Genomic DNA, 21,534 nt, shown 5'->3' on the forward strand with positions numbered 1-21,534 from the left:
TTGAGAGAGAGTGACAAGCAAACTAGTTCATATATTCACTTAGATTTATTATTTACAGTTAAATTACACAGCAGCTTTACACAGCATGAGATGGCAAGGAAGGTAGGAAGAGAGTGAAGAGGGGAGGAAGCCAGCTCCTGAGTTTCTTGGCTGCCCCCACAGCTTCCTGTTGTGTATAGCAAAGTCTTCAGTGCTGCCTCCACTCCAGTTCTGGATCAGGTCTCAGAACGTAAGTGTAAGCTGGGTTCTGGTTCTGACAGCCCCAGAGCTACTAGGGCTCCTACTAGCAGCTTCTTCACAGGTGTTGGCGGTGAGTGTGAAGGCATCAGCTGCAGAGAGAAAGATTAATGCCAGGTGATGGGGTGTTCTACTCTCTTACCCCCCACCAACCTGCTCTAGGACTCACTTTGTCTAGGCGATGGCGACAAATGAGCCCATTGGAATTCAGGTAGAAGGTAGAATAGGCATCATAGGTCCTGATGAAGGGAAAAAGGTTCACTGAGGGAAAGGGTGACTGGCCACAAAGTTTGACTCCCAGCATTTGTTTAAACTAGTCATTCCTAATCTTTGCTACATATGCTCAGGTACATCCTGTTGCAATTAAATCAGAATGTCTGGCACCAGTATTTTTAAGAGATCCTTAGATGACTCCACTGTATAGCAAAGCTTGAGAACCACGGGTTTGGGCCAACCCTAACAATCTCCTGTGAATTTTTTCTGTGCCAGAAATTTGCTAGGTACTTTACCCAAGGTTGTGAGGCTCAAATTGTAAAATAGGAATTTTCACTTATTTAATAAATATTTGGACATCTACTATAAGGTACATGAAGAAACTTGAGTTGAGAGCTTTCCTAATATACTAAAAGTCCCTATTTCTGTTATATTACAGGATACTAGCAAGATCTCTGCCCTTGAGTCTGCAGTCAGGTCAAGGTAGATCAAGGATTGGCTGGGAGACTAGACAATCAGGGTCCTAAAGGGGTAAGATCAGGAAACTGCTTGTAGTGTGTGTCCTTTCTTTCTTCTCTTACCGGTAAAGCTCTTCCTTGTCACGTTTGTAGAAACGCAGAAAGAGCATGTGTATGGGCAGCCCCACCAGCCGCCAGCGGGCTTGCAGGGTCCAATTCTCTGGGTGGCGGGTCAGCTGTAGAACCTCCAACTTAAGTTGTGCAAAATAGTTCCAGGCCAGGAAACGGCAGAAGGTCAGTGATATAATGTACCATGTCCGACCCCTGTGAAGAAGGAATGGGAAAGAAAGCTCATGATGGTAAAATCAGAAAATAAACTGGCCTCTCTCCGAGGAGTGGGGAACATTTGTAAGAAGCAGCCTAGGACCCTCTCGGGTAAGTGAAAAGGGTCCAATACATAGCATTGGGTCCTTTTCCTCTCCAAGGTCCTACCGGTCCCTGGATTCTCACTTGGTATGCACGTTCAGGATCTCATTGATGAATTCCACATCCGACGAATAGAGTGTGTAGTCATGGGAGTGAAGGAAGAGATTGGGAAGCTAGGTGAAAGAAGAAAGCATCAAACCAGTAGGAAAGAAAAGATGATTCTATTTCTCAGTTTCCTAGTTTTAGTGCTTCCTTTTCCCTTTTCCTCTGAGTGAAAGGTCATTTTATTCCATGTTCAATTTCCCTTAATCCAAACTGAGGATCATCTTTTCCTTGGTAAACAGATTTCTTGCCTGCCTTATAGTGTCAAGAAAGAATCCAGTTGACTAACCCTCGGAAAAATTTTCCAAGTGTTACCTACATCTCTTCCCACTGCAGACGAAGGCCACTTTTGAACTGACTTACCTCCGGTCTCAGTCTCTCATACATGACAGCCAGGTGCTCTTCCATACTTGGATCTCTTGATGGAGTGGCAGGGGAAGGGCAGGCAGTACCAGGGGCTTGGAAAGGCATCAAAGCCCCAGAATAGGGGCAGGGTGGTCCCTCAAATAGGCTCCTAAGCCCATCCAGGCAGCCACTATGCAACTCAGGTCCTGGTCCCTCCTCCCCCTTTCCTGGAGGGAGAACCACCCATGGTGAGTTGAGGGCCTGGACCTCCGGAAGAGGTAATGGGGGGGCTCGGGGAAGCAGCCGGGTAGGAAGGCATGGAAGTGGGAGGGACCAGATAAAAGGAGAAGATGGAGAAGTTGTGGAGTGGAGCCAATGGGGTGGGAATGGTAGAGGCCGTGGAGAAAGCTGGTCCTAAGGAGGAAGAACCAGAGAAAAAGGTAAGAATCCAGTTGCCTAACGCCCCTTCATGCAAACTGCTCATTAACATGCTTCCAATCCCACCTGCTCCTCCTGATAGGAAAAATGGAATATTAAAATGGAATGGATTCATCTCCCTTTCTAGTGAACATAGGAGGGAATAGTTTCCTGTGACCTAAGTATAAGTACCTCCCCAAAGCATTAGCAAATACCTTTACATTTAAGATTCCAACACTCTGAGAGCAGTTCCACCTCTCTTAGCGCAAGAATCGTAATACATATTTGAAGAACAAATGAGTAACAGGTTTTACTATACTGCAGATGAAACTATATGGCCTGTAATACAACTCGAAGATTAAGTGTGTAAGACAGATGTTGTAAAGAGAAAAGAACGTCCAACGGGAACTAGGAGACATTTCTTTGAGTTCCAACTCTATCGTGTAACCTTAGGCACTCTTAATTCCTTATGTCAGTTTCCTCTTATAAATGAGGATGATGAAGCCACCCTGACTTATTATGAGGGCTATGTGAGGATAATAGGTGTAACTAAAACTTTGCGACCCATAAAGTAGTATATAATTGTAAGTTACTATCATTTCGGCCCCCCATGATAGACCACCCTAGGGCACTTAAAAAAAGTTGGACTTCATTCCTCCTGGCTTAGCAACGTTGAAAGTGCAATACGGTTAGGTCAACCAAAGTCAGGCCTGACCCGAGTCCCTCCGCTCCCAAGGAACCCCCCCCGGGGGCGTCTCACTCTCGGGAAGGCGGGCGGGCCCCGCGGGTACCTCTGTCCCGACGGTATCCCCGAGGCAGCGCCTCCCCCGGGGGCGTGGCCATCTTGCCCGCCCGGGCACAGGGGCCCAAACCAGGTCCACCCGGGCCGGCCTTCCCGCCGGAACCGCTATCCGGGAGCAAGATGAGAGGGCGGCTAAGCGCAGTCCGCAGGTCTGTCTGGTCTGGACCGGGCAACTCCAGGGCGGCGCCGCGGCCGCGCTGCGAACCTCTCCGTCCCCTGCCCTTCAAATCACCTCCAGGCACAGATAACCGCGGAGACGCGAGCGAAAGGCGGACGCGGACCGCTGACCCACCTTCAACCCCGCTTGCCCACCCCAAGCCCAGGAGAACCGACGTCCTGTGCGCGCCAGGGTTGGCGGCGCCGAGCTCGGGTAAACCCCAACCACTAGCCCCTCTACTCACCGCCCAACACAGGTGGCAAGGGGCGGTGGGACATGACTGCGCCTGCGCGGAACGGAGAGCGCGCTCCGCCCCACGCGCCTGCTCTGAGGAGGGTCTCTCCCCGCCCCCTCTCTTCTCCCGCTCTCCCTCTGCTCTCACCTGGGGGCGAGCCTGGTAGGCGCGGAGGCAGTGGCCGAGACGCAGGGTCACCCCCCGGCTGGGCTGGTACATGATCTTCCGGGAGTGTAGAGAGCGCCTCTCGAGTCCGGCCTCTAGCCTCCTCACAGGGGTGAGCGTGCCCTGCAGCCGGCTTCTTGAAGGGGAAAGGCCGGGGGTGCGAAGGGGCTGAGGGGAGGGAAACGGAGATGTCGCGCGCTTGCGCACTGAGGATTATTCCTGGGAGGCGGCGAGGCTCTCGTTCTGCAGTAAGTGCGCCTGCGCACGCTGGACTGGAGGCTGCTCCAGAGCGCTTGCGCAGTAAATTAGCGGCTCGAGCACTGCTGTCTCACCTGGAGCGCTTGCGCAAAAAATTTGGCGATGATGGTGTTGAACTGGGTGTAACGAAAGTAAGGGGTGGGATTGAAGTAAGTTTTTCAGTAGCTACTGATAAAAATAAGTACTTTATTGCTCTGGTTAAAAATAAGACACAAATGACTAGACGTTGATAAGAAAGCCTTTTGAATGGGTGAATGAATTACATCCATTATGAGGGTGGGCTTTAACTATTCCCTGTAGTGAGAGAGAAATAATACTTTGAAGGTGTGAGAGGGGGCTATGGTCACCAAGGCCTGGTGCCGCGACGTTCCTGCAAGTTTCGAATGAACCTGGCGTTGAACATGTCCCCACCCACTGTCCAGGACTGGGCTGGTGGGGCCTGGGCCTGTGGAGGAACTGTGTGCATGGGATCCTCCCCAGACCCATCCTGTGATAAGACCTGCTTCTCACTGGCAGACCTGGTAGGTGGGAGAGAGATGGAAAGTGGTTACATGGGTACTCACGTGGGAATTAAGATCACACTCTTCAAGGTTTGTCTGGCTTTTACGTAGAGGAGCACATGAGGATTATGAGGCTGACACCATTAGTGCTATGTCCAAATTTGAAACCCCTGAGGGTGCCAAGGGATGCACAAGAGCTGAACTTAATGGGGAAAGAGGGCAGTATAATGTTAGGTGGAATGATCTGTGGGAGGAGTTGGTGTCCAGTTCAGAGAGTAAGATTTAGGAGGAAGTAGCTGAGAGTGATGTTAGGAAAGGAGTCAGTCCGGGGAGGGGCTCAGATCTCACCTATTCTCTGTTTCCTGTCTCCCCTGCTTCAGTTCTTGGTTGCCTTTGAAAATACCAGGCATGTGCATGGGAAGGCTGGAGTAAGTAGTAAATAATGGCTTACTTGATTTGAGGGTAAGAAGGGATGAATACTTACCTGTAGTGGGGGATGAGGAATTCAACCCCTCAGGGCGGCTATAGCAGCAGCTTTGGTCTACCAACCCTGGGGAAGTCTCCCTGCAGAAGAAATGGGAGATGATGGGGAAGAGGCTAGAGGAAGAAAGATGAGTGGGTATGGAGGAATTAGAGGAGAGGAATAAAAGGAACAGCACAGCAAAGAGAAGAAAGGGGTAACTATCATTTTTGAAGGGTTTTAAGCTAAGCTGTGACCCAGAAAAGGGGAGGGAGCTCATTTTATTCCCTAAGATTTTCTTGAGCAGTCCTGATTTGTTGCTTTATTATTTCTAGTTGAGGTAAGGCTAAATGTGATCTAAACCATATAAAAGTGACTCACATATAGGCAAGAAGTATGTTGGACCAGGTGTCCTGATGTTTGGCTTGGAAAAATGGTTACCTTCATTATAGGGTACCTCAGACCAGGGGGAAATAGGGAGTGCGTGGCAAGGCTGAATTCAGGGGGAAAATGAAGGGAGCCTTTTGGAGAGAGGTGACAGACTGCTGGACTCTCAACAGAAAAAAGATTGTCTTGAGAGAGGTCCAGGGGTTTGTGATGGAGAGGCCAGGAAATCCAGGGAACACTCAAGAGGCAATGAGTGGATTCCAGAGATGTTGATAAGTCTTGAAATCTCAGTATGAGTGGCCTAAGGTAAAGGGTACAAATAACTGGGGAGAGCTGGAGGTTTCTGGAGGGGATAGGGGAGTGGATATAGAAGCCTACACAGTGGAATCCGGTGACTATGCAAGGACACAGAATCTGAAAAATGTCTAGCAGTGAAGTGGGGATGGGCAGACACCAGATCCTGCAAAGGGAGCTCTGAGACTCCCTACTGGAGGAGCTGCAGATCCCAGAGGTGAGGAAGATGAGGGACAGGTCCTGATACCTCAGGAATGACGCATAAATGAGGCTGAGACCTTAAGGTTTTGTTTTTTGTTTTTTTTTTTTTTCATTGAAAATGTCCATTTAAAAACACAAAAGAATTCACAATTTATTCAGACAACATTGAGAGGGAGAAGGAAAAGGAGGATTGAGCCGAGAGAGAGGGAGATCCTGCTCCCAAGGACATAGGGGACACAGTGGGAGTACCTGACCTACCACACATTCAAAGGGTAGGGAGGGGGAAGGATGTTCTAAAACCTGGGTACTGAGCAGGGAAGAAGGTTCTTGCTATGAAGGAAGGAAGGGCAGAGGAAGAATTCTCCTATCATCTCAAGACAATCTCACAGGACAGGAATATATCAGCATCTAGCTACTGGGGAGGGGTAGTTGCAAGAGGGGATTCCAGGAGCTAACAGATCTTTGACACTCAGGTTTACCTTCTGAAACATGGCTAAGAGTGATCCCAGGGTGCTTACTGGGCTCTACTGCCAAGAAACTACCTCACAGAATTTGCTTCTGGGAAGTGGTGGTGTCTTTAGAAATATGGTGAGTCTTTAGAGCTCCATACATCACCTCAAGGGTTCCCTGACACATACAAAAATGTGGAAATTAAAAGAGTTTGGCAATGTTGAGTGGATCCCTTTGGGAAGCTGTTAAGTCCCTGTCCTACCTTACTGGACTGCTCTGAAGCAGAGCTCACTGCTTGGCATCAGCAGGTTGGGAGGAGCTGGGAAAAGTGGGGTAGGCAGCACAAAGCAGTATTAGAGCCACCAGCAGACACTGTAGAGGGATTCTGGGATTTTTTTCTACAGACAGGACTCCTTAAAAGGTTTCCCTGGCAGAGAAGGCTCTTGGGTCTTCTATGGTGCTCTAGAGTCTGACAGCAAGCTAGAGTGTGCTTCCCTGGATAATCAGTATGAACCACCCAGCCAACAAGTCTGGCAGCGAATCAGACTGTCTGTGGGAGACTGTTCAGAGTCCAAGTTAGGAGAGAAGGGGTGCTTTCTGTGGTAAGAAAAGCTACAAAGTATTAGGCCATCTATGACCATGACAACTGAGAAAGGGGAAGAGGGAATCCTACGGACTGTCAGGTTCCACAAGATCCTGTGGGATGCAGTGGAAGAGTAGGTCCAGGATTCTCAGGGAAAGCAATCTCTGCCCACCCCAGGTCTCCCAGGGAGGGGCAGGGGGTTAGCTGTCTGTCAATATCGACTCTCATCTGAGCGGGGAAGGGAGCTGTGGATGGATGTTATGGACAGGAGGAAGGGAGAGGGAAAATGGGGGAGAGAGAAAAACAGAGAAGTCAGAGGTGAAGAGAAAGCTAGGGAGAGAATTAAAGGAGATGCCTACTCTGCCTAATGGGGTGGGTTCCTGCCACACAAGGCACTGACCTGGGGCCAGTGGATCCCCAGTCTGTCAGAGACATTGCCCCTTCCCAGCAATTATTTAAACCAAGAGTTCCCTAATCTGATAGGCTCAGTTTCCCCCACCCAATGGACCTGTGCTCTTCTTACTCTTCCTCCCAACTCTCACTTTAAAACTAGAGTCCCTAGATGCCATAGAAAGTCCTATTCTGCTCTGTCACTGTAGTATCTTTCCAGACTGCTCCCACAAATATTTTCCTGTATATTCTCAAAAGGTTTCAGGACTCTTCAATCCACCTGTCCTGTTACTTCACATCTTTGACAGACTCAGATTGCCCTGTGTTATATCCAACACCCTCTTTGACAGTGGTGAGGCTTCCTAACCCTCTAACTTCTATTACCTGGTACGGCGGCGCTGGGCTGGGCTGCCCCCTGGGTCGGTAGCAAGCAGAAGGCGGGCCGTAGGGTGTGGGGGGCAGAGGCGCAGGGAACGCAGCAGCTCCTGCTCTGGCACAAAGGGGCGGAGGGGACCCCGTTCTGGCGAGTTTCCCAGGCTGCTGGAGCGGGGGGGGGGGTGGGTTGCAAGTGTAGCACGGCGAGGGGCCCTGTTAAGGGGCCAAGGAGGCTCCACAGCTACCTTCAGAACTGGGGAGAGGGAGAATAAGGAGCAAGACAGAGAAAGAAGAAAAAGGAGAGAAAAGAGAGTCATGACGGCAAAGATTCAGGTAGAAAAAAAAAGAAATCAGAGCCCTTAGAGAAAACTAATCCTTACCCTGGGTTAAGGTCCCCCAGGCCCAGACACTCTACCCCAGTCTTACATTCTCGGTCACTAGAAGAGTATGGCTTGATGTCTCCCTCTGCTCTCTTGGGTGGCAGCTTCCTTGCTGGAGCTGGCGGTAGAAAGGACACAGGCAAGGTAAGCATTAGGAGACAAACTCTGCTCCCGTCCTCCCAGTCAGTACCCCCACAACCCCAAACCTCTGCTCCCTGACACCACAGTTCCTCCTGGGGAAGAAGAGAGTTCCGCTCCATTGCAGAAGCAGCTCTGCGGCAATGCCATCACATCAAAAGGGAATTCAGGGGGAGTGCTGGAGCACTTCTGAGGAGAGCCAGAAGGAGTAGGCCAAATGCAGAGTTTAGGGAAAAGATCCAGGGGAAGACTGGCGCCTGGGAGATTCATAAGGGCAGCTAAGGGAGGTGAGCTCTTACTGTCAGTGGATGCTCTCAGGACCCCCTGGGATTCTAGGGCAGTGGAATGGTCGCAGCCTGGCCAACGAGGACCCCAGGTCCTTCTAGATGAGATGGGCAAAGTCCTTGGTTAATTAGGAATTGCTTTGGAGCCAAGTCAAGGGAGAATGCTGTGGGACTGAACCTTTCTTTCTGGTGCAAAGATAGGAAGACAGATTAAGTTTTATTATGAGGGAAGAGAGTCTGAGAAGAAAACACAGACATCTGGGAAGGGGTAACCAGAGTAAATGGGAGGCTAACGCATTGTCTAAGGCTCTGTCTCCCATTCCCTCACTTCCCTGCTTGCTTCCTCCCTTCCCCTCTCAAGAGGTTCTCCATCATGTACCAAACGAGACTTCTCAGCAAATCCATTAAGCTTTATCCACAGTCCCTTCCCTGTGGACTTGCGTCTTCACCATGCTTGTTGGCTCTCACTCCCTCTCACAGCCTGTAGTTCAGCAAGAGCTAGATGGGGGAAGCCTTGGAAACCAAAGCAAGTCATGGACATGAATTGCCTCTCAGTGTCTGACAATGATCGAAGCTAGGAACAGACTGGTGATGGATACTCCCTTTCCTGGTCACAGAGGTGGTGAGAGCTAGTTGCAAAGCCAGCTCCAGAAGGGGGCTCTTCTGTGCAAGCACGTACTGCATGGCCAGCAGAGGGCTGTGCCACTCCTCCTCTGGGAAGCAGTGAGGAAGAGGAAGTGGGCTCTGACTGGCAGGGATGAGGGTGGAGTAGGGAATCTGGCAGCACTTCAGTGGCTTCTAGGTTTGGTTTCTCCACATCAATTTTATTATTTGGTTGGAAATGTTATAAATTCTGAGTGTTATCTTCCAAAATGACTATTTAAACTTCAGATCATTTATGTCACTATTCTGTCATGAAATGTAAGGGCTGACTGCACTTGCCTGTCCCTCACTGGCTGACAGTGACTCTGATCTATTTTGATGGACCTGAAGCAGCAAGAGGCTCCTTCAGGATTAATCACCAAACAGGCTCCCAATGAGCTTGCTTAGTGAAAAGTCTTGATAAGTATAAGATGCACTGAGTTCCCTAGAGGGTGAAGGCAAACAGGTAATGACTGCTGGAGACTGAGGTTGCCTTAGAATTCTTCCAAATTGCTCACAGATCACACTGTCTCCCCACAGCCTCCAGAGGAACTAGCCATCATGGCACTACAATTCCACCCATTCAATGTAGCTTTACCAGCGGGCGTAGTCTCAACCTCAGCAGCGTGAGAGTGTCGAGTTGCCCTCAGAGAGGGAGCAGGGGGCCCTGTGAGGAAGGAAGTGGTGGTGCCCCTCAGTGAGAGGCCAGTGGGACCAAGAATCCACCTCTTTCCTTTCCCTCTCCCCAGTTACTTAAACATTACACACAAGGTGAGAAAACTTACGATGTTGATGGGCAAAGAAGCCTTCAAAGATCACAAAGTTGTTCACCTATAAGATGAAACAGGAGAAAAATGGTTGTCCATTCAGTCACTCAGCACATTCTTGGGTATGGAACCCTTCCTAGAGGGAGGAACAAAAGCCAGCATTCCTGTCCTGTAGACCAAGTCAGTCGAAAACTCAGACCCTGATAAGCAGATCCTAAAGTTGATATGGAATTGCAAAGGACCTCAAATAGCCAAAGCAGTCTTGAAAAGGAAGAAAGAAGTTAGAGGATTCACACTTCCTGATTTCAAAACTTATTACAAAACTATAGTAATGGAGTGAGTAAAGTCCAGAAATAAACCCATGTGTCTATGGTCAATTGATTTTCAACAAGGTTGCCAAAACCATTCAATTTGGAGAAAGAACAATCTCTTCAACAAATGGTGCTAGGCCAACTGATCCACATGCAACATAATGAATTTATTAGACCTCTCCTCCTACTTCCTCCACCTGACAAAAAAATAATTAAAAATGTATCAAAGACCTAAATGTAACAGCAAAAGCTATGAAAACTCTTAGAAGGAAACAGGAGTAAATCTTTATGACCTTGGATTAGGCAATGGTTTCTTAAATATGACACCAAAAATACAATCTACAAAAGAAAAAAACAGATAATTGGACTTCAACAGAAAAAAATCTTTTGCACTTCAAAAGACACCGTCAAGAAAATGGAGAGACAACCCAACAGAGAATATTTGTAAATCATATATCAGATAAGAGTATTGTATCCAGAATACATAAAAAAAACCCATAACTTAAGAGCAAATAAAGAACACAATTTAAAAATGGGCATAGAACTTGAATAAACATTTTTCTGAAGAAGATAGACAAATGGCAGCAAGTACTTGAAAATCTGCTCAATCATTAGTTGTTAGGGAGATGCAAATCAAAACCACAAAATAGATGCCACTTCACACCCACTAGAACAGGTTTTTGTTTTTGTTTTTCAGATGTCTCACTTTTATTAAACTTCACTTACTAGCAACTGAACAATGATTTACATAAAACATGATGTCAGGCTGCAATCAAAGGATCAAACTTCAGTAGATGTAAAAACTACTTAATAAAGAGTTGTGCTTTTTTCCTTAGAATGGGTATTTTTTAAAAAAGGAAAATAAACATTGGTAAGGATGTCAAGGAATTGGAATACTCATACATTGCTGGTGGAAATGTAAAATGCTGCAGTAATTGTAGAAAAAAGCTTGGCAGTTCCTCAAAAAGTAAAATATAGAAATACCATATGATCTAGCAATTCCATGCTTAGGTATATCCCCAAGGGAATTAAAAATATATGTACAAACAAAATCTTGTACATGAATATTTATAGCAGTATTATTCATAATGGCCAAAAAGTGGAAGCAACCAAATATCAATCAGCTGATAAGTGGATAAACAAAATGTGGTATATCCATATAACAGAATACTATTCAGCTATAAAAAGAAATGAAGTACTAATATGTGCTACAACATGGATGAACCCCATGAAAACATTATGCGGAGTGAAAGTCAAACACAAAAGCTGCATACTGTATGATACCATTTATATAAAATGTGAAGAATGAGTAAATCCATGGAATGACTAGATTAATGGTTGACAGAGCTAGTGGAAGGGGAACAGGAGTGACTGCTTAACGAGTACTAGGTTTCTTTTTGGGTGATGGAAATATTCTGCAATTAGTGGTGATAATTGCACAACACTGTGAATATACTAAAAACCACTGAATTGTGTATTTTACATTGTTAAACAGTGGATTGTACCTCAAAAGCAGAACATCCAGACCCTACTTTTCAGTTCTCTCAGGACCCAGGCTAATGGGGAGACAGTGCACAAAACATCAGGGAAGACAAGATATCTAAAACTGTCGAAAACTTCAAAACAACACACACTGACAAGGCCAAATGACATATGTGGGACTGATGAGGTTAATACATAATTCAAGTAAGGTAGAAATCAAATGTATAAGCACACATGACTTGATTGTTTTTCCCACACACTCTATTGATGTGTAGTCAAGGACTGAGTGATGAGAACCAAAGCAGTTCTCATGGCTTGGAGCCACCTTCACACAGTTTTGGTATCCTTGAGAAGCCTCGCGTCCTTGGGCTAGACTCAAGGCCAGATAATGATGTTTGAGTTCATTGTAAGTTCATTTATTCAATAAATATGAGAAATGCCTTTTTGGCATTGCTCTTGAGCTGTTACGCCTTGAGCCCCCTGGCTGGTCCTTTCAGGTCTTCGATAACTCATGGCGTCGGCTCAGAAGCAGGGAGGGGACGGTTGAAACTGAGAACAGGGACTGTTGAAACTCAGAATGGTGACATTTGAAACCCAGAGCAGGGAAGCCCCGCTCGGGTGACCCGTGAAAAGCAGAGCGGGCAGGCTCCAAAGATCGTTGATCTGGTAAGACTCCTGGGAAATTGCACGTAGGGATAGGATCGAGACGTCAGGGACACTATAGTGGGCCAAACTGAAACCAAAACAGCTAAACTGGAGGATTATTTAAAATTGCTCTGTGCCCTCCTAAAAACATCAGGGGTGAAAACTTCTAAAAGAGATTTTGCTCAGCTTTATAAATATATTAAGAAACATTGTTATTGGTTGCCACCACAGGGAACCCTCAAACAGACTGATTGGACTAATGCTATGAGAGATTTTTAAAAAGGCTCACAGACAGGGAAACATTATCCCTGTGCCTGTTTGGGTAGATCAATAGCCCCTTAATAGAGAAAAAAACTGGCATCCTTACACACGTTAGTTTAAGAACAGCTTCAGCTAGATAGATTAGAATTTCCCACGAGTCCGTGGAATTCCCCTGTATTTGTTATAAAGAAGAAATCAGGAAAGTGGACACTCTTGCATGATTTACGACACATTGATGCAGGTCTTAAACCTATGGGACCTTTGCAACAAGGTCTCCCTTTTCCAACTATGATTCCAAAAGATTGGAACATGGCTATTATTGATCTTAAAGATTGCTTTTTTACTATTCCTCTAGCCATTGCAGACAGGGAGAAATGTGCTTTTACTGTTCCTTCCCTGAACTTACAGGCCCCATCAGAAAGGTTCCAGTGGAAAGTGCTTCCTCAGGGAATGCTAAGTAGCCCCACAATTTGCCAAAATTATGTACACAGAGCCCTTCAGCCTGTACGTGAAAAATGGCCCTCAGCTTATATCATTCATTATATGGATGACATTCTCATAGCCCTACCTAAACATTTATCTCTTACTACCATTCTCGATGAGACAGAAGCTGAATTAAAACAATGGGGCTTATAAATAGCTCCTGATAAAATACAAATACAATACCCAATGAATTACTTGGGGAATAGAATTCAAGGAAATTCAATAATCCCTCAGAAAATTCAGATAAGGAGAGATCATCTTAAAACTTTAAATGATTTTCAGAGATTATTAGGAGATATTAATTGGATCTGACCATTATTAAATATTCCTACTTATAAACTGCAACATCTCTTCAATACTTTGAAAAGACCCTCAGATCTTAATAGTCCTAGAGAATTAACCTGAAAAGCTGAGAACTCAAGGAAGTAGAACAACACATTCAAAAAGCTCAATTATCAAAGAAAACACAAAAGAGCACAGAATAAAACACCCAACATATAAAGAATGGAGGAGGAGGAATAAGAAGGGAGAGAAATAAAGAATCATCAGACAGTGTTTATAATAGCTCCATAAGAGAGTTAAGTTAGACAGTAAGATACAGAAGCTAACCTTCAACCTTTGGTAACCACGAATCTAAAGCCTGCAATGGCAATAAGTACATATCTTTCAATAATCACCCTAAATGTAAATGGACTGACTGCACCAATCAAAAGATACAGAGTAATAGAATGGATAAAAAAGCAAGACCCATCTATATGCTGCTTACAAGAGACTCACCTCAAACCCAAAGACATGCACAGACTAAAAGTCAAGGGATGGAAAAAGATATTTCATGAAAACAACAAGGAGAAAAAAGCAGGTATTGTAGTACTAGTATCAGACAAAATAGACTTCAAAACAAAGAAAGTAACAAGAGATAAAGAAGGACATTACATATGATAAAGGGCTCAGTCCAACAAGAGGATATAACCATTATAAATATATATGCACCCAACACAGGAGCACCAGAATATGTGAAACTGTGGGTTGCCATCCATAGATGATTCTGTTTCTATGGGAATTGTTTGCCTTCCTTGTTATCGGTGGTGCATGCCGCAGCTCACTAAATCTAAACCGAGATCTGTTTCTTGTTATCTCTACCCCCTCATTGCCTGGCACCAGGGACGACTTGCCCCAGCGACCTGGAGGCAATTACATTCCTATAGTAAAGCATGTTGATCATTGTGTCTAGAAACTTGTTAACCCACTCAAAAATGTGATGCCTGATCAATAAATATGAGAGGTGCCTTTCCAGCACCACTCTTGAGGTGGTATGCCTTGAGTCCCCTGGCTGGCCTACTCAGATCTTCAATATCTCATTGCGTCGCCTCCTCTATCTGTGGGCCGGAGACGGGGAGGAGGCTGACAGAAACAAATACTAACAGAATTAAAGGAGGAAATAGAATGCAATGCATTCATTTTTGGAGTCTTCGACACACCACTCACTCCAAAGGATAGATCTACCAGACAGAAAATAAGTAAGGACATAGAGGCACTGAACAACATACTAGAACAGATGGACCTAATAGACATCTATAGAAATCTACATCCAAAAGCAATAGGATACACATTCTTCTCAAGTGCACATGGAACTTTCTCCAGAATAGACCACATACTAGGCCACAAAAAGGGCCTCAGTAAATTCAAAAAGATTGAAGTTCTACCAACCAACTTTTCAGACCACAAAGGTATAAAACTAGAAATAAATTGTACAAAGAAAGTAAAAAGGCTCACAAACACATGGAGGCTTAATAACATGCTCCTAAATAATCAATGGATCACCGACCAAATTAAAATAAAGATCAAGCAATATATGGAGACAAATGACAACAACAACTTCTGTGGGACGCAGCGAAAGCAGTCTTAAGAGGAAAGTATATAGCAATCCAGGCATATTTAAAGAAGGAAGAACAATCCCAAATTGAATAATCTAATGTTACAATTATTGAAACTGGAAAAAGAAGAACAAATGAGGCCTAAAGTCAGCAGAATGAAAGACATAATAAAGACCAGAGAAGAAAATATAAAATTGAGAAGAATAAAACAATAGAAAAAAAATCAATGAAACCAAGAGCTGGTTCTTTGAGAAAATAAACAAAATAGATAAGCCTCTAGCCAGACTTATTAAGAGAAAAAGAGAATCAACACACATCAACAGAATCAGAAACGAGAAAGGAAAAATCACTACGGACCCCACAGAAATACAAAGAATTATTAGAGAATACTATGAAAACCTATATGCTAACAAGCTGGAAAACCTAGAAGAAATGGACAACTTCCTAGAAAAATACAACCTTCCAAGAACCGAGCAAGGAAGAAACAGAAAATCTAAACAGACCAATTACCAGCAAAGAAATTGAATCAGTAATCAAAAAACTACCCAAGATCAAAACCCCCAGGCCATATGGATTTACCTCGGAATTTTATCAGACATACAGAGAAGATATAATACCCATTCTCCTTAAAGTTTTCCAAAAAATAAGAGGAGAGAATACTCACAAACTCATTCTATGAAGTCAATATCACCCTGATACCATAACCAGGCAAAGACCCCACCAAAAAAGAAAATTACAGACCAATATCCCTGATGAACATAGATGCAAAAATAGTCAACAAAACATTAGCAAACATATTTTAAAAATACATCCAAAACATCATCCATTGTGATCAAGTAGGATTTATTCCAGGGATGCAAGGATGATACAATATTAGAAAATCCATTAACATCATCCACCACATCAACAAAAAGAAGGACAAAAACCATGTGATCATTTCCATAGATGGCGGAAAAGCATTCGACAAAATTCAACATCCATTCATGATAAAAACTTTCAACAAAATGGGCATAGAGGGCAAGTACCTCAACATAATAAAGGCCATATATGATAAACCCACAGCCAACATCATACTGAACAGTGAGAAGCTGAAAGTATTTCCTCTGAGGTCGGGTACAAGACAGGGATGCCCACTCTCCCCACTGTTATTCAACATAGTACTGGAGGTCCTAGCCATGGCAATTAGACAAAACAAAGAAATACAAGGAATCCAGATTGGTAAAGAAGAAGTTAAACTGTCACTATTTGCAGATGACATGATATTGTACATAAAAAAACCCTAAAGACTCCACTCCAAAACTACTAGAACTAATATCGGAATTCAGCAAAGTTGCAGGATACAAAATTAACACACAGAAATCTGTGGATTTCCTAAACACTAACAATGAACTAATAGAAAGAGAAATTAGGAAAACAATTCCATTCACAATTGCATCAAAAAGAATAAAATACCTAGGAATAAACCTAACCAAGGAAGTGAAAGAGCTATACCCAAAATTACAAGACATTCTTAAGAGGAATTAAAGAGGACACTAACAAATGGAAACTCATCCCATGCTCTTGGCTAGGAAGAATTAGTATCGTCAAAATGGCCATCCTACCCAAAGCAATATACAGATTTGATGCAATTCCTATCAAATTACCAACAGCATTCTTCAACGAACTGGAACAAAGAGTTCAAAAATTCATATGGAAGCACCAAAGACCCCAAATAGCCAAAGCAATCCTGAGAAGGAAGAATAAAGTCGGGGGGATCTTGCTCTCCAACACAAGCTCTCCTACAAAGCCACACTAATCAAGACAATTTGGTACTGGCACAAGAACAGAGCCACAGACCAGTGGAACAGAATAGTGACTCCAGACATTAACCCAAACATATATGGTCAATTAATATACAATACAGGAGGTATGGACATACAATGGGGAAATGACAGTCTCTTCAACAGATGGTGCTGGCAAAATTGGACAGCTACATGTAAGACAATGAAACTGGATCACTGTCTAACACCATACACAAAAGTAAATTCAAAATGGATCGAAGATCTGAATGTAAGCCATGAAACCATAAAACTCTTAGGAAAAAACCTAGGCAAAAATCTCTTGGACATAAACATGAGAGACTTCTTCATGAACATATCTCCCCGGGCAAGGGAAACAAAAGCAAAAATGAACAAGTGGGACTATATCAAGCTGAAAAGCTTCTGTACTGCAAAGGACACCATCAATAGAACAAAAAGGTACCCTACAGTATGGGAGAATATATTCAGAAATGATCTGATAAAGGGTTGACATCCAAAATATATAAAGAGCTCATGCACCTCAACAAACAAAAAGCAAATAATCCAATTTAAAAATGGGCAGAGGAGCTGAACAGACACTTCTCCAAAGAAGAAATTCAGATGGCCAACAGACACATGAAAAGATGCTCCACATTGCTAGTCATCAGAGAAATGCAAATTAAAACCACAATGAGATATCACCTCACACCAGTAAGGATCACCACCATCCAAAAGACAAGCAACAACAAATGTTGGCGAGGTTGTGGAGAAAGGGGAACCCTCCTACACTGCTGGTGAGAATGTAAATTAGTTCAACCATTGTGGAAAGCAGTATGGAGGTTCCTCAAAAGCTCAAAATAGACATACCATTTCACCCAAGAATTCCACTTCTAGGAATTTACCCCAAGAATGCAGCCCTCCAGTTTGGAAAAGACAGATGCACCCCTATGTTTATCGCTGCACTATTTACAATAGCCAAGATATGGAAGCAACCTAAATGTCCATCAGTAGATGAATGGATAAAGAAGATGTGGTACATATACACAATGGAATATTACTCAGCCATAAGAAAAAAACAGATCCTACCATTTGCAATAACATGGATGGAGCTAGAGGGTATTATGCTCAGTGAAATAAGCCAGGCGGAGAAAGACAAGTATCAAATGATTTCACTCATATGTGGAGTATAAGAACAAAAGAAAACTGAAGGAACAAAACAGCAGCAGAAGCACAGAACCCAAGAATGGACTAACAGTTACCAAAGGGAAAGGGACTGGGGAGGATGGGTGGGAAGGGAGGGATAATGGCGGGAAAAAAAGAAAGGGGGCATTACGATTAACATGTATAGTGTGTGTGGGGGCACGGGGAAGGCTGTGCAACACAGAGAAGACAAGTAGTGATTTTACAGCATCTTACTATGTTGATGGACAGTGACTGTGAACGGGGATGTGGGGGGGACTTGGTGAAGGGGGGAGCCTAGTAAACATAATGTCCTTCATGTAATTGTAGATTAATGACACCAAAAAAAAAAAAAAAAAAAAAAAAAGAATGCAGCAGCCCAGTTTGAAAAAGACAGATGCGCTCCTGTGTTTATCGCAGCACTATTTACAACAGCCAAGAAATGGAAGCAACCTAAGTGTCCATCAGTAGATGAATGGATAAAGAAGATGTGGTACACATACACAATGGAATTATTATTCAGCCATAAGAAGAAAACAAATCCTACCATTTGCAACAACATGGATGGAGGTAGAGGGTATTATGCTCAGTGAAATAATCCAGGCGGAGAAAGGCAAGTACCAAATGATTTCACTCATATGTGGAGTATGAGAACAGAGAAAAACTGAAGGAACAAAACAGCAGCAGAAACACAGAACCTAAGAATGGACTAACAGTTACCAAAGGGAAAGGGACTGGGGAGGATGGGTGGGAAGGGAGGGATAAGGGTGGGGAAAAAGAAAGGGGGCATTATGATTAGCATGTATAATGTGGGGGGTGGGGAAAAGGGGAGGGCTGTGCAACACAGAGAAGACAAGTAGTGATTCTACAGCATCTTACTACGTTGATGGGCAGTGACTGTAATGGGGTGTGTGTGGGGGACTTGGTGAAGGGGGGGGCCTGGTAAACATAATGTTCTTCATGTAATTGTAGATTAATGATAACAACAAAAAAAGCTCAATTATTAAAAATTGACTTACACAAACCTTTACTCTTATTAATTAACCTTGCTCCCCATTCAAAGCAGTCCTTTTAGGCCTGCTCCACTTTCTCCTGTGTAATGTAAATGGAGTCTGTAATAAAGCTGAACCCTCAGACCAACATGTAAATAGCTCTATTCTATTAACTCCTTTCCTTAGAGGTAGTCGTCCTGGAGCTAAGGATTTCCTTGTTTGCAGCCCCAGGGAAGCGAAGAAGACTGTGACTCAGATTAAGACTCTAGCAGTGAAAAGTCACACAGTCCGTGCACTTAACAGACAGGCAGTGGCCTCTCAAGGAATGACTAAAGCTCAGGCAGAAAAAACTAGGAAAACTAACTGGGAGCAATTTGATCCCTAAATTCTATAAAAGAAGTGTCTTATCTTCTACACACAAACCTGGCCTCAGTACAAACTCTCTGATTAGAGAGTTTGGCCACTGAAAGAAGTATGCAATATAATGTTATGCAGCTAAATATATTTTGCCACAAGGAAAGAAAATAGTCAAAAGTCCCGTGAACTACGACAATATGGAACTAGTTTTCTAAATTCTTTTATTGAAAATCTATTCTACTTATTAGGTTCACCATTATCTTTGAAAATTGGGAAGTTTTAAACAAGACTCCCTGAGATAGAAGAAATTTATCTTTTACAATACTGGCTTTAAATAACTGGTGCTAGAATTGTACTTGTATTTCATTTCCAGCCCCCTGGGTGCACACAGTCCCTATCTGTTCAGAGCCTTCATCATCCCTTTCAGTCTGGGGCCATCTAAACCTTAACCCAGTTATGTAAACTGCTCACCCTTAGAGTGTATTCTTGAAAACTGAAGTACTTTTAATCAAATAAGCTAAAAAGAAAGAAGGCAACTGAATATTAGTAACTTAAATATTTGTATTAGTTTGTGTATATGTTCTTTTATATGAAAAGTGTTGCTAACTGTAGTCATTATGTCTCAATCTGTATGTTTGTGTGTCTAAGTGTGTAATTGAAGAGTATTTTCTACCTCTGGATGGTATTAACAAAAATTGATTTAAAGACAAGCGCTTGTGAACACTGGGCATTCTAAAACTTCCAGAAAATCTAATAAAAAATATTAAGCATTAATGCTAATTTAAGTTTAAGTGAAATGGACATGTCCTTATAGTTATCAGCTGCCAAAGTTTACTTAAAGTCATTTAAGTTAATGTTACCTGTTAAATATTTCAAGAAGATGCTTAAAGAAAAGCTTGACTTTGTCTGATGTTTGGTAAAAGCTTGATAAGTAATCTAGCATAGTCGCTAAAAATAAGTAAACAAGTGTAGCAAATGAACATCTTAATAATACTACGGTATTAATGTATAACAGTGTATATATCTGCAAACAGCCTGAGAATTTTTGTGGTAATCCAAAACTCTTATAGTTTTGCTAAGTTGTATAGACATATTTTGTGCTTAATGAGAAATTGTGCTGTAAGGCACATTTCCAAAAATGATAAAATATGCTCATAAATGTATCCATCTGAAGAATGCTGGTGTAACAGTTTACAATGGCCTATTTTTCAGTGCTCACTAAAGGTTAATGTACCAAATGGTTTTAACTTCTAATTAAAACTACTTAATATAATAAGGAAAACATTTCTGTATGCTACCAATGTATGTTTTAGTAAGAGAAGGTAAAAGGAATAAAAATGCATTGTGTTGAAAGTAAAAAAAGATAACTATTCAAAAGTATAGCTGTTTGTTCAAGGAAAGAAAACACTGAATGTAAGAGGAAAGTTGTAAAAGGTTTGTAAAAGATTGATATAGTCATGCTAGTGAAATTCAAGCAAATAAATCTTGATATCACGTACACAGCAAGACTAGAATTTTTGTTTGTTAAAAGAACAAAAGTTTATTACTCTACCTTTAGTGTTGAAAGATTGTAGAAAGTTTTCTAATTGTTCATTAAACAGTTTCTTATGCTTACAGTCTCAATGAATTGCCTGAGTATTTAAGAAAATGAGACCTTAATTAAAAAAAAAAGACTGTAAGCTAAGTGTTGTTAACAACTATGTAACCTTCTATATTTGCTTTTAGCCTTCTTAATATCATCGTGGTTAAATAACAAGTGTTATTTAATAACTATAATACTATTTAGGCAAGTGCCTTAAAAACTTTTGACAACTTCCCAAGACCAAATTTTAAAAAATATTTTTACCTCTAATTAACTGATATTTTCCAGAGGGCCCCTGGAACATGTCAGAGGAATTTCTTCTCCTCATCAAGGAAAATATTTGATTAATTTGGCTTATTTACCTGATATATACTTACCTGGAAAGTGCTGTCAAAAAGAATAATGCTAAACTTTATTACTGAATGTTTTATGTTACAGAAATGTCACTCTTCAACCTAAGACGCTTACTCCTGATGCCCAATTAAATTTGCCTGTTAGTACTACTATAATCACTGACTGTGTATATGTTAATTGTACTCATGTACCCGCTTACTGTAATTCCAGAAACAATGCAAAATGGTCTTCTGGATATAGACTTCCAAATGGTAAGGTATTTTGTGTAATAACAAAACATATCAAGTCCTCTCTTCACACTATCAAGGTGTTTTTAGTATGGGACACATTCTTCCTGCCCTAATAGATCGTCCTGGATATAAGCGCAAGAAGCTCCTCCGAGTTCTGCCATCTGACTGTGATGAAAACTTGAAACTTTCAGACCCTGCCGCTGTTGCAGTTGCAACTGCATTCATCCTGCCAGTTCCTGGACTTGTCGTAGGAATGCAGAAAGAAATATCCAAGCTGGCCTGTGCATACAGTAAAACAACAAATCTGACTGCTTCTATATTATCTGAACTCAACCAAGAA

At 42.8% G+C, this 21,534-nt stretch overlaps 2 protein-coding genes across 7 annotated transcripts in view; both read right to left on the reverse strand.

Annotated features, from left to right (window-relative positions):
- Window positions 1-26: 26 nt before the first annotated feature.
- On the reverse strand, window positions 27-3,774 carry C16H6orf136 (chromosome 16 C6orf136 homolog). The gene is made up of 6 exons (XM_036875398.2): window positions 3,540-3,774; window positions 1,800-2,195; window positions 1,419-1,507; window positions 1,032-1,232; window positions 407-476; window positions 27-329 (listed from the first exon to the last, which is right to left on the reverse strand). The coding sequence occupies exons 1-6, from the start codon at window positions 3,609-3,611 to the stop codon at window positions 216-218; spliced, it is 942 nt and encodes a 313-aa protein (XP_036731293.1). The 5' UTR covers window positions 3,612-3,774; the 3' UTR covers window positions 27-215.
- A 207-nt stretch (window positions 3,775-3,981) lies between these two features.
- ATAT1 (alpha tubulin acetyltransferase 1) overlaps window positions 3,982-21,534 on the reverse strand; it is a 28,274-nt gene continuing 10,721 nt past the window's right edge. For 3 of the 6 annotated variants that reach the window (XM_036875396.2, XM_036875393.2, XM_036875395.2), the window contains exons 7-13: window positions 9,685-9,730; window positions 9,498-9,566; window positions 7,882-7,953; window positions 7,465-7,708; window positions 4,800-4,879; window positions 4,664-4,706; window positions 3,982-4,333 (exon numbers count right to left, since the gene is read on the reverse strand). In XM_036875396.2, coding sequence (XP_036731291.2) covers window positions 4,159-4,333; window positions 4,664-4,706; window positions 4,800-4,879; window positions 7,465-7,708; window positions 7,882-7,953; window positions 9,498-9,566; window positions 9,685-9,730 — 729 coding nt within the window. In that variant the 3' untranslated portion in view covers window positions 3,982-4,158. The other 3 variants (XM_036875394.2, XM_057493629.1, XM_057493630.1) reach the window with 3 other exon arrangements.

Source organism: Manis pentadactyla, chromosome 16 (genome assembly GCF_030020395.1).
Source record: "Manis pentadactyla isolate mManPen7 chromosome 16, mManPen7.hap1, whole genome shotgun sequence".
Classification (NCBI taxonomy): domain Eukaryota; kingdom Metazoa; phylum Chordata; class Mammalia; order Pholidota; family Manidae; genus Manis; species Manis pentadactyla.

Bases quoted from the DNA above. Each gene is read 5' to 3' on its own strand.
- C16H6orf136 (XM_036875398.2), bottom strand. From the start codon at position 3,611: ATGTACCAGCCCAGCCGGGGGGTGACCCTGCGTCTCGGCCACTGCCTC. The intron at 2,196-3,539 runs GTGAGAGCAGAG...CTTCCTCCTTAG, and splicing joins CCTACCAGGCTCGCCCCCAG to GACCAGCTTTCTCCACGGCC. The intron at 330-406 runs GTGAGTCCTAGA...TTCTCTCTGCAG, and splicing joins GTCGCCATCGCCTAGACAAA to CTGATGCCTTCACACTCACC.